The sequence below is a fragment of the Branchiostoma floridae genome, chromosome 7 (assembly GCF_000003815.2).
Source record: "Branchiostoma floridae strain S238N-H82 chromosome 7, Bfl_VNyyK, whole genome shotgun sequence".
NCBI lineage: Eukaryota > Metazoa > Chordata > Leptocardii > Amphioxiformes > Branchiostomatidae > Branchiostoma > Branchiostoma floridae.
The window spans coordinates 16,500,119-16,510,634 of NC_049985.1; the positions used below are offsets into that span (position 1 = coordinate 16,500,119).

At 41.4% G+C, this 10,516-nt stretch overlaps 1 protein-coding gene and 1 long non-coding RNA gene across 2 annotated transcripts in view; one reads left to right on the forward strand and one right to left on the reverse strand.

Moving 5' to 3' along the window:
* LOC118420084 (transmembrane protein KIAA1109-like) overlaps positions 1 to 5,522 on the reverse strand; it is an 81,070-nt gene extending 75,548 nt beyond the window's left edge. Inside the window, exons 1-6 of the mRNA XM_035826788.1 lie at positions 5,331 to 5,522; positions 4,368 to 4,527; positions 3,676 to 3,754; positions 3,282 to 3,346; positions 2,792 to 2,957; positions 1,981 to 2,071 (exon numbers count right to left, since the gene is read on the reverse strand). Of these exons, the coding sequence (XP_035682681.1) occupies positions 1,981 to 2,071; positions 2,792 to 2,957; positions 3,282 to 3,346; positions 3,676 to 3,754; positions 4,368 to 4,527; positions 5,331 to 5,432 (663 nt within the window). The 5' untranslated portion in view covers positions 5,433 to 5,522. The remainder of the gene's footprint in view (positions 1 to 1,980; positions 2,072 to 2,791; positions 2,958 to 3,281; positions 3,347 to 3,675; positions 3,755 to 4,367; positions 4,528 to 5,330) is intronic.
* Positions 5,523 to 6,329: 807 nt separating this feature from the next.
* On the forward strand, positions 6,330 to 6,615 carry LOC118419041. The gene is made up of 2 exons (XR_004831583.1): positions 6,330 to 6,373; positions 6,504 to 6,615. It is a non-coding gene; the product is annotated as an uncharacterized LOC118419041 (long non-coding RNA).
* Positions 6,616 to 10,516: the final 3,901 nt, after the last annotated feature.

Below are 10,516 nucleotides of genomic sequence, written 5' to 3' on the forward strand. Positions count from 1 at the left end.
AAAAAAAGACTATTCCCAAAGAAACGCCAGACGGCAGGCAGCGAGTCCGCTACTCGAACAGAGCATTTAGGCGGAAAAACCTCAAAAGACTGGCAATTATGTAAGACTTGCTGCATTTTTTAAATTCATGATTGCATATCAGACAATTGCAGAGTGTTGCACAAGGTCCTTGTCCAACCTTGTGGTCGTCTGTGGTGATTAGGAATTCGGCAACACCCTGGAAGTAGGAACACCAGCTTCCAACCCATTGCCCCTGCTTGGTCACTCCACTCCATCGCAGTGCTCCCTCTTGCATTTTTTGTCTAGAATTAACCTCTGATATTATGTATGTCCAACATTATGCCCTTGGTTGATCTGAGTCCCCAAATCAACTCCTAACAAAAAAATCCTTTTTCCCGCAGCAATGCAAGGGAGATGTGGCAGAGCGATGTTAGTGGCCGCGGTGTAGAGGACACTGCAGCTGACCAGGAGGCAAACGAGTGGGGACGCCGTGGTGGCGATCCTGACCGTTACCTGCCGGTAGGTCTTCCACCACAATACTAGCTTCCATTATTAACCAGTTGTTGACATTTTCAAAGATTCTTAAGTAGATTTAAATCAAGTGTACTACTGTTTGCTTCGTGTACAACTGGTCATGCTAAAATTGTACAATGTATGTGTGCTACATGTGGACTAAGTAGAGTCCATTCCAAGACACCATGCGGATGTTTGTTGCCATTGTTTAGAATTGATTTTAAAGTTTTGTAATTATATGTCTAGGACATTTGATACTTCAGAAATATTTTCAACACTGTTTCAACTTTATAAATATTTCCCTGGTCCTGTAAAACTTTGGAAATATTCATGGTGTGGAATTGGATACTTCTAATGGTTTCTAAATAATGATAACAGCATTCTACCATTATTTACCATTTTCTACCATTTTTTGTAAATGGTTCAGTGGGCTGGGAAGATAGCAATTCACACATCCTTGCAAAGTATGGTTGGGTGCCATGCAACAATGGCCCACCACAAAGGATCCACCAGTGCCCAGCAGTGAGATCTAAAAATATACAGATGCAACAATTGGGCTTACTTTTATGGGGGCAATAAACTAATTTTACCATTTGGCCAGGTTTACCATTTTTTGTAAATATTTGTAAATGTGAAATAATCACAGAGAGGTTTCACAATTATTCTAAATAAAGGTATTTTTGTACAGTTACTTTCAAAATGTTTCTAAAATATTCAAAGAAATTCAAATAAATGAGTATTTTCTTAGTCAATTTTTCAAAAATAATTTAATCATTGTGGCTCAGATATTCTTTTGTTCAAAATAATTCAGACTAATTATAAATATCGCCTAAAAACCCTCATGGTGTCTTGGAATGGACTCTAGTAGAAAAATGCATTTTATTTAATTAAGAGACAGCTAGGGTGTTTAGGTATATTATACGAAAATGTAAATGCATAGACTTCTTAGGTACACATGTATTAATTATCTTCATTGTTACAAGTAGAAATAGGTTTTTCAAACTGCTGGTTTTGTAATTCTACTGGACTTGTTGATCATTAAAAAGATACAATGTACATGTATCCCTATGCGAATCAGAGAAAAGGAAAATAGATTTGAGACTATAAAATTTGTGCTTTAGTCCTCCTTGTTTCGGAATCTGCATTTTCAGCTGAAAATCACACACATACACACACAAACACCTAGAGTAAATGTAAAATGTGTGATCAACTCTCATACTCTCTGCTACTCTAGTAGCAGAAGACAACGTGACATGGGAAAGCACATCAAACATCAAACATAAATCTGCTTAAACCCTTGGCTTTTCCTAACACTACCATCTGTTAAATGAAGCCAATGGTTATTAACATTCAAAACTATGTTGTACAGCACCTGATGCACTGTGAGACTAATAGAGTAGGGCAGGATTGTGGACAGGAAAGCAAGTTCTTGGAAATTGACATAAGGATATGAGCTGCTGCACTTACTGTATAGATGTCTGCTTTAATAAATGGGATGAGGTCTCGCCATATGGGTTCTTTCTCTGGCTCTTCTTCTGTATTCTCTGGAGTCTCTGAGCTGTAGAAAAAAAATCAAATGGATAACTATTAGATAGACTTGTACCAAATGCAGTAACTCTCCCTGTCTGAGAGTTAAAAACTGGATTGATGAACTAAATGTTAAAGGTCTTCCTAAGGTTTTCCAATACATGAGTTACATTAAAATATGTATGTTCAGTTAATCTTACATGCATGTGTGGACATGAATGTCTCTTTATGTCATTTATTATTATTTACACACCATTTGTGCTCGTGAAATTTATCTTGATTTTATATATTAAGTAATATTGTAAATTTATTTAATCATTAGTTCATGGGTACTTAATTTCATGTTAGGTGTATAAGATTAAAGGTAGAAACACTGACAGAATGTTTTAATGACAGAAAATCTGTAATGATTTCAAGTTGAAGAGGGCTGACTTAAAAAAACAGAAACACTAAGTGAACATGATTATTTCAAGATTTACAGGAGAAGGGATGCCACAGTTGGCTTGTGCACCCAGCCCCCACGGTGGAAGGTGAATAAAACAACAGCGTTTAAACCAGAGAATTAACAGAACAGGTTAGTATTTGATATTGAGGTGAAATTTTATGATTGGAAGATTTGATTCCAGAAATAATGAAAGTCACCCTTTCCCCTTCACTTCCCCATAAGATTACATGCATTGCTGGACTGAAACAGTTTAGTCCCCACAAAGAGCATGCAAGTAGCTGAAGTAACCAAATGACTTAACCATACCCTCTGTCTCCTTGTTTGCCATCATCAGGTGGGTCGTATTCAAACCCCATGGTCTGGTCCAGTCCAAAGGCCTTCTCCAGTTTTCCGTAAATGTCCGACCGGTTGTAGATGTGATACTCAAACCCATTCAGGTATAGGTTCAGCCGAGTGTCCATTGGAGTTGGGTCTATAATTATAAGGAAAAACAATTACATGACATGAAACATATGCATTGATCATTTGACTTTAACCATTGTCAATGGCTGTATTATTTCACTTTGTAATGTCAGAAGTGTGTTATGATTTATATCTGACTTAGCCGGTTAACACAACCATATCATGTGTACAATGTTACAGTCAGGGATAAACTAAATGGATAAATTTATGATACATCAGTAGATAATCTACATTTGTAGATACACCTAATTGTCTTGCCTAACACCTGGTATTAAGACTTTCATAAAAGCAGTATCTCTTATTATACAATATGTAATACATGTATGACACCTACCATACTTTGACTCTCTTGGAATGTATGGTCTCCACCAGCGAAAGATTGCTACACCATCTTGTACTCTTAAATAGGAAAGAAACAAACATTAGTTATGACACACTACCAAGCTGGTAGATAATTACATTTGTCACTTTCTACACAACCCCCCACTAATACACCTGTATTCAATTATAGTAGACATCAAAATTACATCCACTGAATCAAAGACCATTTGTGAAGTTAGAATTTATACATGATATTGCAAAACATAGCATGATAAAGTAAGTTGTGATGTATTTGTAATTCAACAATACAAATCCCAATTCGCAGGGCAGTACTAGTTGTTAATAAAAATGACTCTATATCAGAATTTGCAGGTTTATATTTCAAAGTTGAGGACAGTGAATCTTACCTGATAGATCTATCATAATCAATGTAGTGCACATCACGGAACATAACCTTTCCTGACAGCACTGACACACTGAACGAACCTAAGAGGAAGAAATATATACTTTATATTAAAAATACAGCAACACACAATACACCATTTCTATGTACTATTGGATGCTTTACATACAGAATATGCTTTACAAAGGCATAGAAATAGATTATTTCTTTCTTTTTTTCAGATTGTAAACAATACAGTACTAAGTACATGTGGATCTCAGGCTGGCAGCAATTGCTGGTGTTGTGACCCAAACATTAACACATAACAATTTACCACTAAAAGACAGTTGGGCACATCTTTGACTCACAGATAATTGAAAATCATTCTATAGGCACAGGGACAGTAGCCTGGGTACCATCCTATTTCTACCGGGGTAGCGAGTGTAAGGAGCCCCGGTAGAATACGGATGATACTCAGGCTACAGGGACAGGTGTTGCCTTTGTACAGCTTTCTATAGGGGCTACTTGCACTTACTTCCCTACTTTTTTTTATTGATTGCCCAGCAAGTACTAGGAACCTCTGCAGAAATTGGTTGGTACCAAGGCTAGGACAGGTCTGGACCTGTACCAGTGGATGTACCTGTACCTAAAACTTGAATGTTTAACTTTAAGGTACAAGCTATATATATATTGGAGACTACAATCACTTGTACTTACCAACATTTATGTGGCAGTTCTTGACAAATCTGTTGAGTATACGTGTGAGAATGAATCCCAGAACCCGAGAGTTGTAGTAGGTGAGGTACAGGACCCAGCCACAAGCCAGCACAGCTGCAGCCAAGAGCCAGATGATGTTAGAGTTCACCTTCCTCAAGTCCTGGGCAACACAGTCAGAAGAAAAGGTTGTGCAGTTATGATACTGAATGGTAATAGACATTTCATTGGTGACAGGTACATGTGTGCATGAGTAAATGGATATGTCCATAGCAAGGATTTTGTTTGGAGATGGAGGGAGGGTTCTATTAGAATTTTGGGACCTGAGAGCACAAAAGGTGCCAGATGAGCTCTGCAAGAGCAAGCTATTTAAGAGGGTCTAGGCAGAAAATTCAATCCTCTGGAATGACATTTCCTGCAATTTTGAGAAGATTTCAAAGTAAAAAACAGAGACTGTCGATAACAGTCAAAATAACATTATGATGATGATGTCGACAATATTGTTGTCAAGGGAGGATTCGCTGACTATTCTTTTGGGGTCAGTACCTCTGAATCTGAGTGCATGCGCATGTGTGTGTGTGTGTGTGTGTGTGTGTGTGTGTGTGTGTGTGTGTGTGGTCCTGAGGCAAGATAGGGACGGTCTAGACTCTACACTCTGCCTGTGTTTAAACAATCTCTCGCTGGTTGGGGTTTATGACCTACTTTAGTAGGGAGGCGGCGATTGTAGGGCTGGCCAATAGGGGTGTGATTTTAGTCAGGCCATCTACACATCTACACTGGCAAGTTAGATATTCTCTCCATCAAGCTTGAGAGGCAGGCAATGTGTGACAATGTGATAAATTCGTGGTGAAACTTTGAGTGATGAAAATAAAATCACTGTGCATGAAAATAAAACCAGTGCAAACATTTCAATTTTACAGTATGTAACGCTAGTATTCTACTACTGCAAACAATGACTGTACTTACATCGTTGATGTTATCTGGGTTCAGCAGGGATCCGTTCAGGTTGCTATGGCTGTACTGAGATTCACTCCCCTGGGCCACAGTTAACCCCAGAAACAGAGCCATCTTTACAACCACTTGTTTTGTTTATCTTTAGCTGTTGTGTTTATCTGCTGTGGCGTGTTGTTGTGTTGTCCTAGTCTTCCTTTATTTTCTCACCAAAAAGATATGCTTTCTTTTTGACAAGTTTATCCACAGGAAATAAGCAATGGCAACGTTATCATTGTTAATTTATGATATCTAACTCCGCTACCTTTCTTCCGGGTTACTGTAAGCGAGCGACAAAGAACAAATCTATGCTGGAAACACTACAGAGTCGCTTTCCCGACTGTTATCCTACAGAACTAAAATGGCGACGTTGCTTCTACGTATCAGCCCATCGTGGCAAAGAGCAGAACTGTCCCCTGAGCAAACCTATCGTCTGAAAACACCTCAGCTCTGACAGATAACGATGCACAGCTGTGGACGTCCGAGCAAGCTGGGGCCTGGCGCCGGTGGCTTTTCCGCTGATATTCCGGCATTTATAGCAAGGTACCAAACCATGTCCGGCTCAGAATTTCCCCAAAAGGTCCTTTGTCGACTGTTAAATCCTCCGGTAGTGGAAATATGCCGGTATTGTGGATATCTTACGGCGAAAATGCCAAAAACAAGGACAGACGACAGAATTCCTGATGTCAAACCGCCATTTTGGGTTTGGATGACCTCATCGGAGGTCATGATTGAAAACGAGGTTGCGCGGGAATTCCAAAACAACAACATTCCGCAGGGGCGAAATGCTAGCCTCTACCAGGCTTCGTGGTTTGGTGGTCTAATTGTAGAAATTGGTCAAATAGAGTAAATACAGTACGCTAGGGGAGTCAGCGGCCGAGTAGGGACATTCTCCAAACCACTCTATTTACTCTATTTGACCAATTTCTACAATTAGACCACCAGACCACGAAGCCTGGTAGAGGCTAGCGAAATGCGCACATGATTAGATGTCCCTCCACCCAAAGCTCCACCATACAGTAGGTTTAGACTCCTTTTCTCCAATGAGCTTTTGCTCCTTGTTTTCTGCTTGCTAACGAAACGTATAAACTATAATCATTGAGGAATTTAAACCCACCAATTTTATCTCCTCTCTTCACTCTTGTCCAGTTTATAGTATCACAAAAGTATCACGCAGTCCTGAGCTGAGTACGAGACTAGGACATCCAAGATGGTGGACCGATAAAAACACACTGACGAGTGACGACTTCGCGAAGTAAAGCATAGCATACGGATAGCATTTGCTCAATCGGATACTACCTGCAGTCGAGGATCATGGCGGCACCTGTTGTGAACTTATTTTTGTCATTTCAATGGAAATTTGAACAAGAATCATCTTCACAGGGTACCGCACTGGCCGCCTGGAGTTATAAACGGATATGTCAGGTGGGTGGTTTCCTCTACTAACGTTATCTGTAGTTAGGAATTTACATCGGACGCTGTATTAGATAATTATTGTACTGGTATACCCCCTAAAGATTACACACATCATGTTACACCATTGGCAAACATTTTCAACTTCGCCCCTATATTCCAGTCAGATTTTACAGGCTTTTCATTGACGTCATACTAATTATAATTTGAATCCTCCGACGACCATGTTGGCGGGTAATTGAATTAAGCACTGGCATCTTCGTGTGTTTTGCAGACGTACGCTGTAATCCAACATGGCGCAGGTGATGTCTGATGAAAAGCCTCGCGACCCTAGGTCTTCTAAAATATTTGGTGAAAATCCAAACACACGCAGAATCTTCCGACTGGATGGATTATGGCAATCAGCCTTATTGATTTATTAATTCAAAATTTCTAAGTGAATCTTGACATTGCGATTCAAGATGTTTCAGAAGTAATTGTGGAACTTTACTGCGAAATTCAAGAGCAGACCGTATTTGGTCCGCCCGTGAAAAGACCGGACCAATGACAATCATCCAAATGGAGGGATATAAGTTAATAAGACAGTCAGTTTGTATCGAAATCTCTACTTGAGTCTTGACTAAGGGTTAAAAGATGAAAACCGCTATTTAATCGGATGTTTTGTTCGCGAGATATTCCTGATCGTTTGCGCTATTGGCCTTACCGCTACCCTTTACCGAAAGTCAGTGGTAATAGGGTGTAGTTATTCCTTTTTTTCTGCATTTTAAGCTAATGGTTCAAGTTCCGGCCCAGCAAACTTCATATCATTACAAAGGTCTCTTAGTGCCTTGTTTAAAAATGAAAACCGCTTTTTAATCGGGTGTTTTGTTCGCGAGATATACCTGATCGTTTGCGCTCTTGGCCTAACCGCTACCCTTGACCGAAAGTCACTGGTAGGGTGTAGTTAATTTGTACGAAATTTTCACAAGCTCTTAATATTTCATGGAGGTATTAGGTCGCCAAACTCTAGTTGATAATAGTTCGTGTGACTTTATCAAAGCACATATGAAATAAAATCGTTATGTCTACAGACATCTTTCTACATAACAAACCTGGTTTATTTGGCAAAGGTATGTAGTTTTATATCCACTAGCTTTGTACAATCCAACTTTGATGCAGGCAGTTAGTGATCATCGCTAATTAGGCTCACTAGTGATCATCGCTAATGGTATGGGGTAAGGGCGCGGTCACATAGGCCTGTCGTACGATCGTTAACTTCGTCAGGCATTTTGGAAGACAATCTTGTACATCTCTTGCAAAGTTCAACTGTTTTGGTACAAGAAATACTGTTTAAAATCCATATCGGTGGTTGGTTCTCTCACAGCCTGCTTGAAAATCCTATATCAATCGCCAACCTATGTAACCGCGCCCTAACAAACAGGGATATTTTGGGTCACAAAGCATGTTTGGGCCTTCGTATATGGTCGTATAACACAGTATTTATGGGCGACCCCCGTGGACAAAAGTAGGTCGGGCACAAAATAGTTCTTGAAAAGCCATAGAATTTTTTCTGTGCGCGTCAGCTAGTCGGAAACTGTTAGTTTGGAGGCTGTATAATAACTTGGGTTACGATGTTTGTGTCTTGGCTGAGAAGAATTTCGCGCACGAATCCTATTCCTGCTACTTCCGTGTGTCGGCTGCAGTACGGTGACCTCCGCTGAGGGTCATTTCAAAGTGTTTATTCTGGGATAATGAGCAGGCGCACTTTTGCTCACAGGCAAACTTAAGCTCATTTTCACATATTTTGCAGATTTTTGTAAGTTCCGGCCCGACAACCTTGGTCTCATTCAAAAGCTTGCTTAGTAAGGAATCGAAACCGCAAATCAATCGGATACATCCTTCTCGAGTTATTCTTGAGTATAGGCGCTCTGTTTAGGCGCAACCGCGAGCTACTTTTTGAAACACCGCCTGTCGCGGCACTTGGTAGGGGGAAGACTTAAGACTGAGATTGTAGCTTACAGTTCAAGTTCCGGCCCGACAACCTTGGTCTCATTCAAAAGGTTGCTTAGCAAGGAATCGACGGGTGCAAACCGCAAATCAATCGGATATATGCTTCTGGAGATATTTTCGAGTATACGCGCCCTGTTTAGGCGCAACCGATCGCTACTTTTTTCAAAGACCGCCTGTTACGGCACCTGGTAGGGTGGTGAGTTGAAACCGCGATTGTAGCTAAGGGTTCAAGTTCCGGCCCGGCACACTTGGGATGGTTAAAAAGGTAGCTTAGCAAGAAAACGAAGGATGAAAACCGCAGTCCAATCGGATACATCCTTCTGGAGATATTCTTGAGTATACGCGCCCTGTTTAGGCGCAACTGCTAGCTATGTTTTGCAAAGTCCGTCTGTCACGGCACCTGGTAGGGTGGTGAGTTAATACCGCGATTGTAGCTAAGGGTTCAAGTTCCGGCCCGGCACACTTGGTATGGTTAGAAAGGTTGCTTAGCAAGGAATCGAAGGATGAAAACCGCAGTCCAATCGGATATATCCTTCTGGAGATATTCTTGAGGATACGCACCCTGTTTAGGCGCAACCGCTAGCTACTTTTTACAAAGACCGCCTGTCACGGCACCTGGTAGGGTGGTGAGTTAATACTGCGATTGTAGCTTAGGGTTCAAGTTCCGGTCCGGCACACTTGGTATGGTTAGAAAGGTTGCTTAGCAAGGAATCGAGGGATGAAAACCGCAGTCCAATCGGATACATTCTACTGGAGATATTCTTGAGTATACGCGCCCTGTATAGGCGCAACCGCTAGCTACTTTTTGAAACACCGCCTGTCGCGGCACTTGGTAGGGGGATGACTTAAGACTGAGATTGTAGCTTACAGTTCAAGTTCCGGCCCGACAACCTTGGCCTCATTCAAAAGCTTGCTTAGTAAGGAATCGACGGGTGCAAACCGCAAATCAATCGGATACATGCTTCTGGAGATATTATTGAGTATAAGGGCCCTGTTTAGGCGCATCCGATACCTACTTTTTTCAAAGACCGCCTGTCACGGCACCTGGTAGGGTGGTGAGTTGAAACCGCGATTGTAGCTAAGGGTTCAAGTTCCGGCCCGGCACACTTGGGATGGTTAAAAAAAGTAGCTTAGCAAGAAATCGAAGGATGAAAACCGCAGTCCAATCGGATACATCCTTCTGGAGATATTCTTGAGTATACGCGCCCTGTTTAAGCGCAACTGCTAGCTACTTTTTGCAAAGTCCGTCTGTCGCGGCACCTGGTAGGGTGGTGAGTTAATACCGCGATTGTAGCTTAGGGTTCAAGTTCCGTTCCGGCACACTTGGTATGGTTAGAAAGGTTGCTTAGCAAGAAATCGAAGGATGAAAACCGCAGTCCAATCGGATACATCCTTCTGGAGATATTCTTGAGTATACGCGCCCTGTTTAGGCGCAACCGCTAGCTACTGTTTGCAAAGACCGACTGTCACGGCACCTAGTAAGATGGTGAGTTAATACCGCGATTGTAGCTAAGGGTTCAAGTTCCGGTCCGGCACACTTGGTATGGTTAGAAAGGATGCTTAGCAAGGAATCGAAGGATGAAAACCGCAGTCTAATCGGATACATGCTTTTGGAGATATTCTTGAGTATACGCGCCCTGTTTAGGCGCAACCGCTAGCTACTGATTGCAAAGACCGCCTGTCACGGCACCTGGTAGGGTGGTGAGTTGAAACCGCGATGTAGCTAAGGGTTCAAGTTCCGGCCCGGCACACTTGGGATG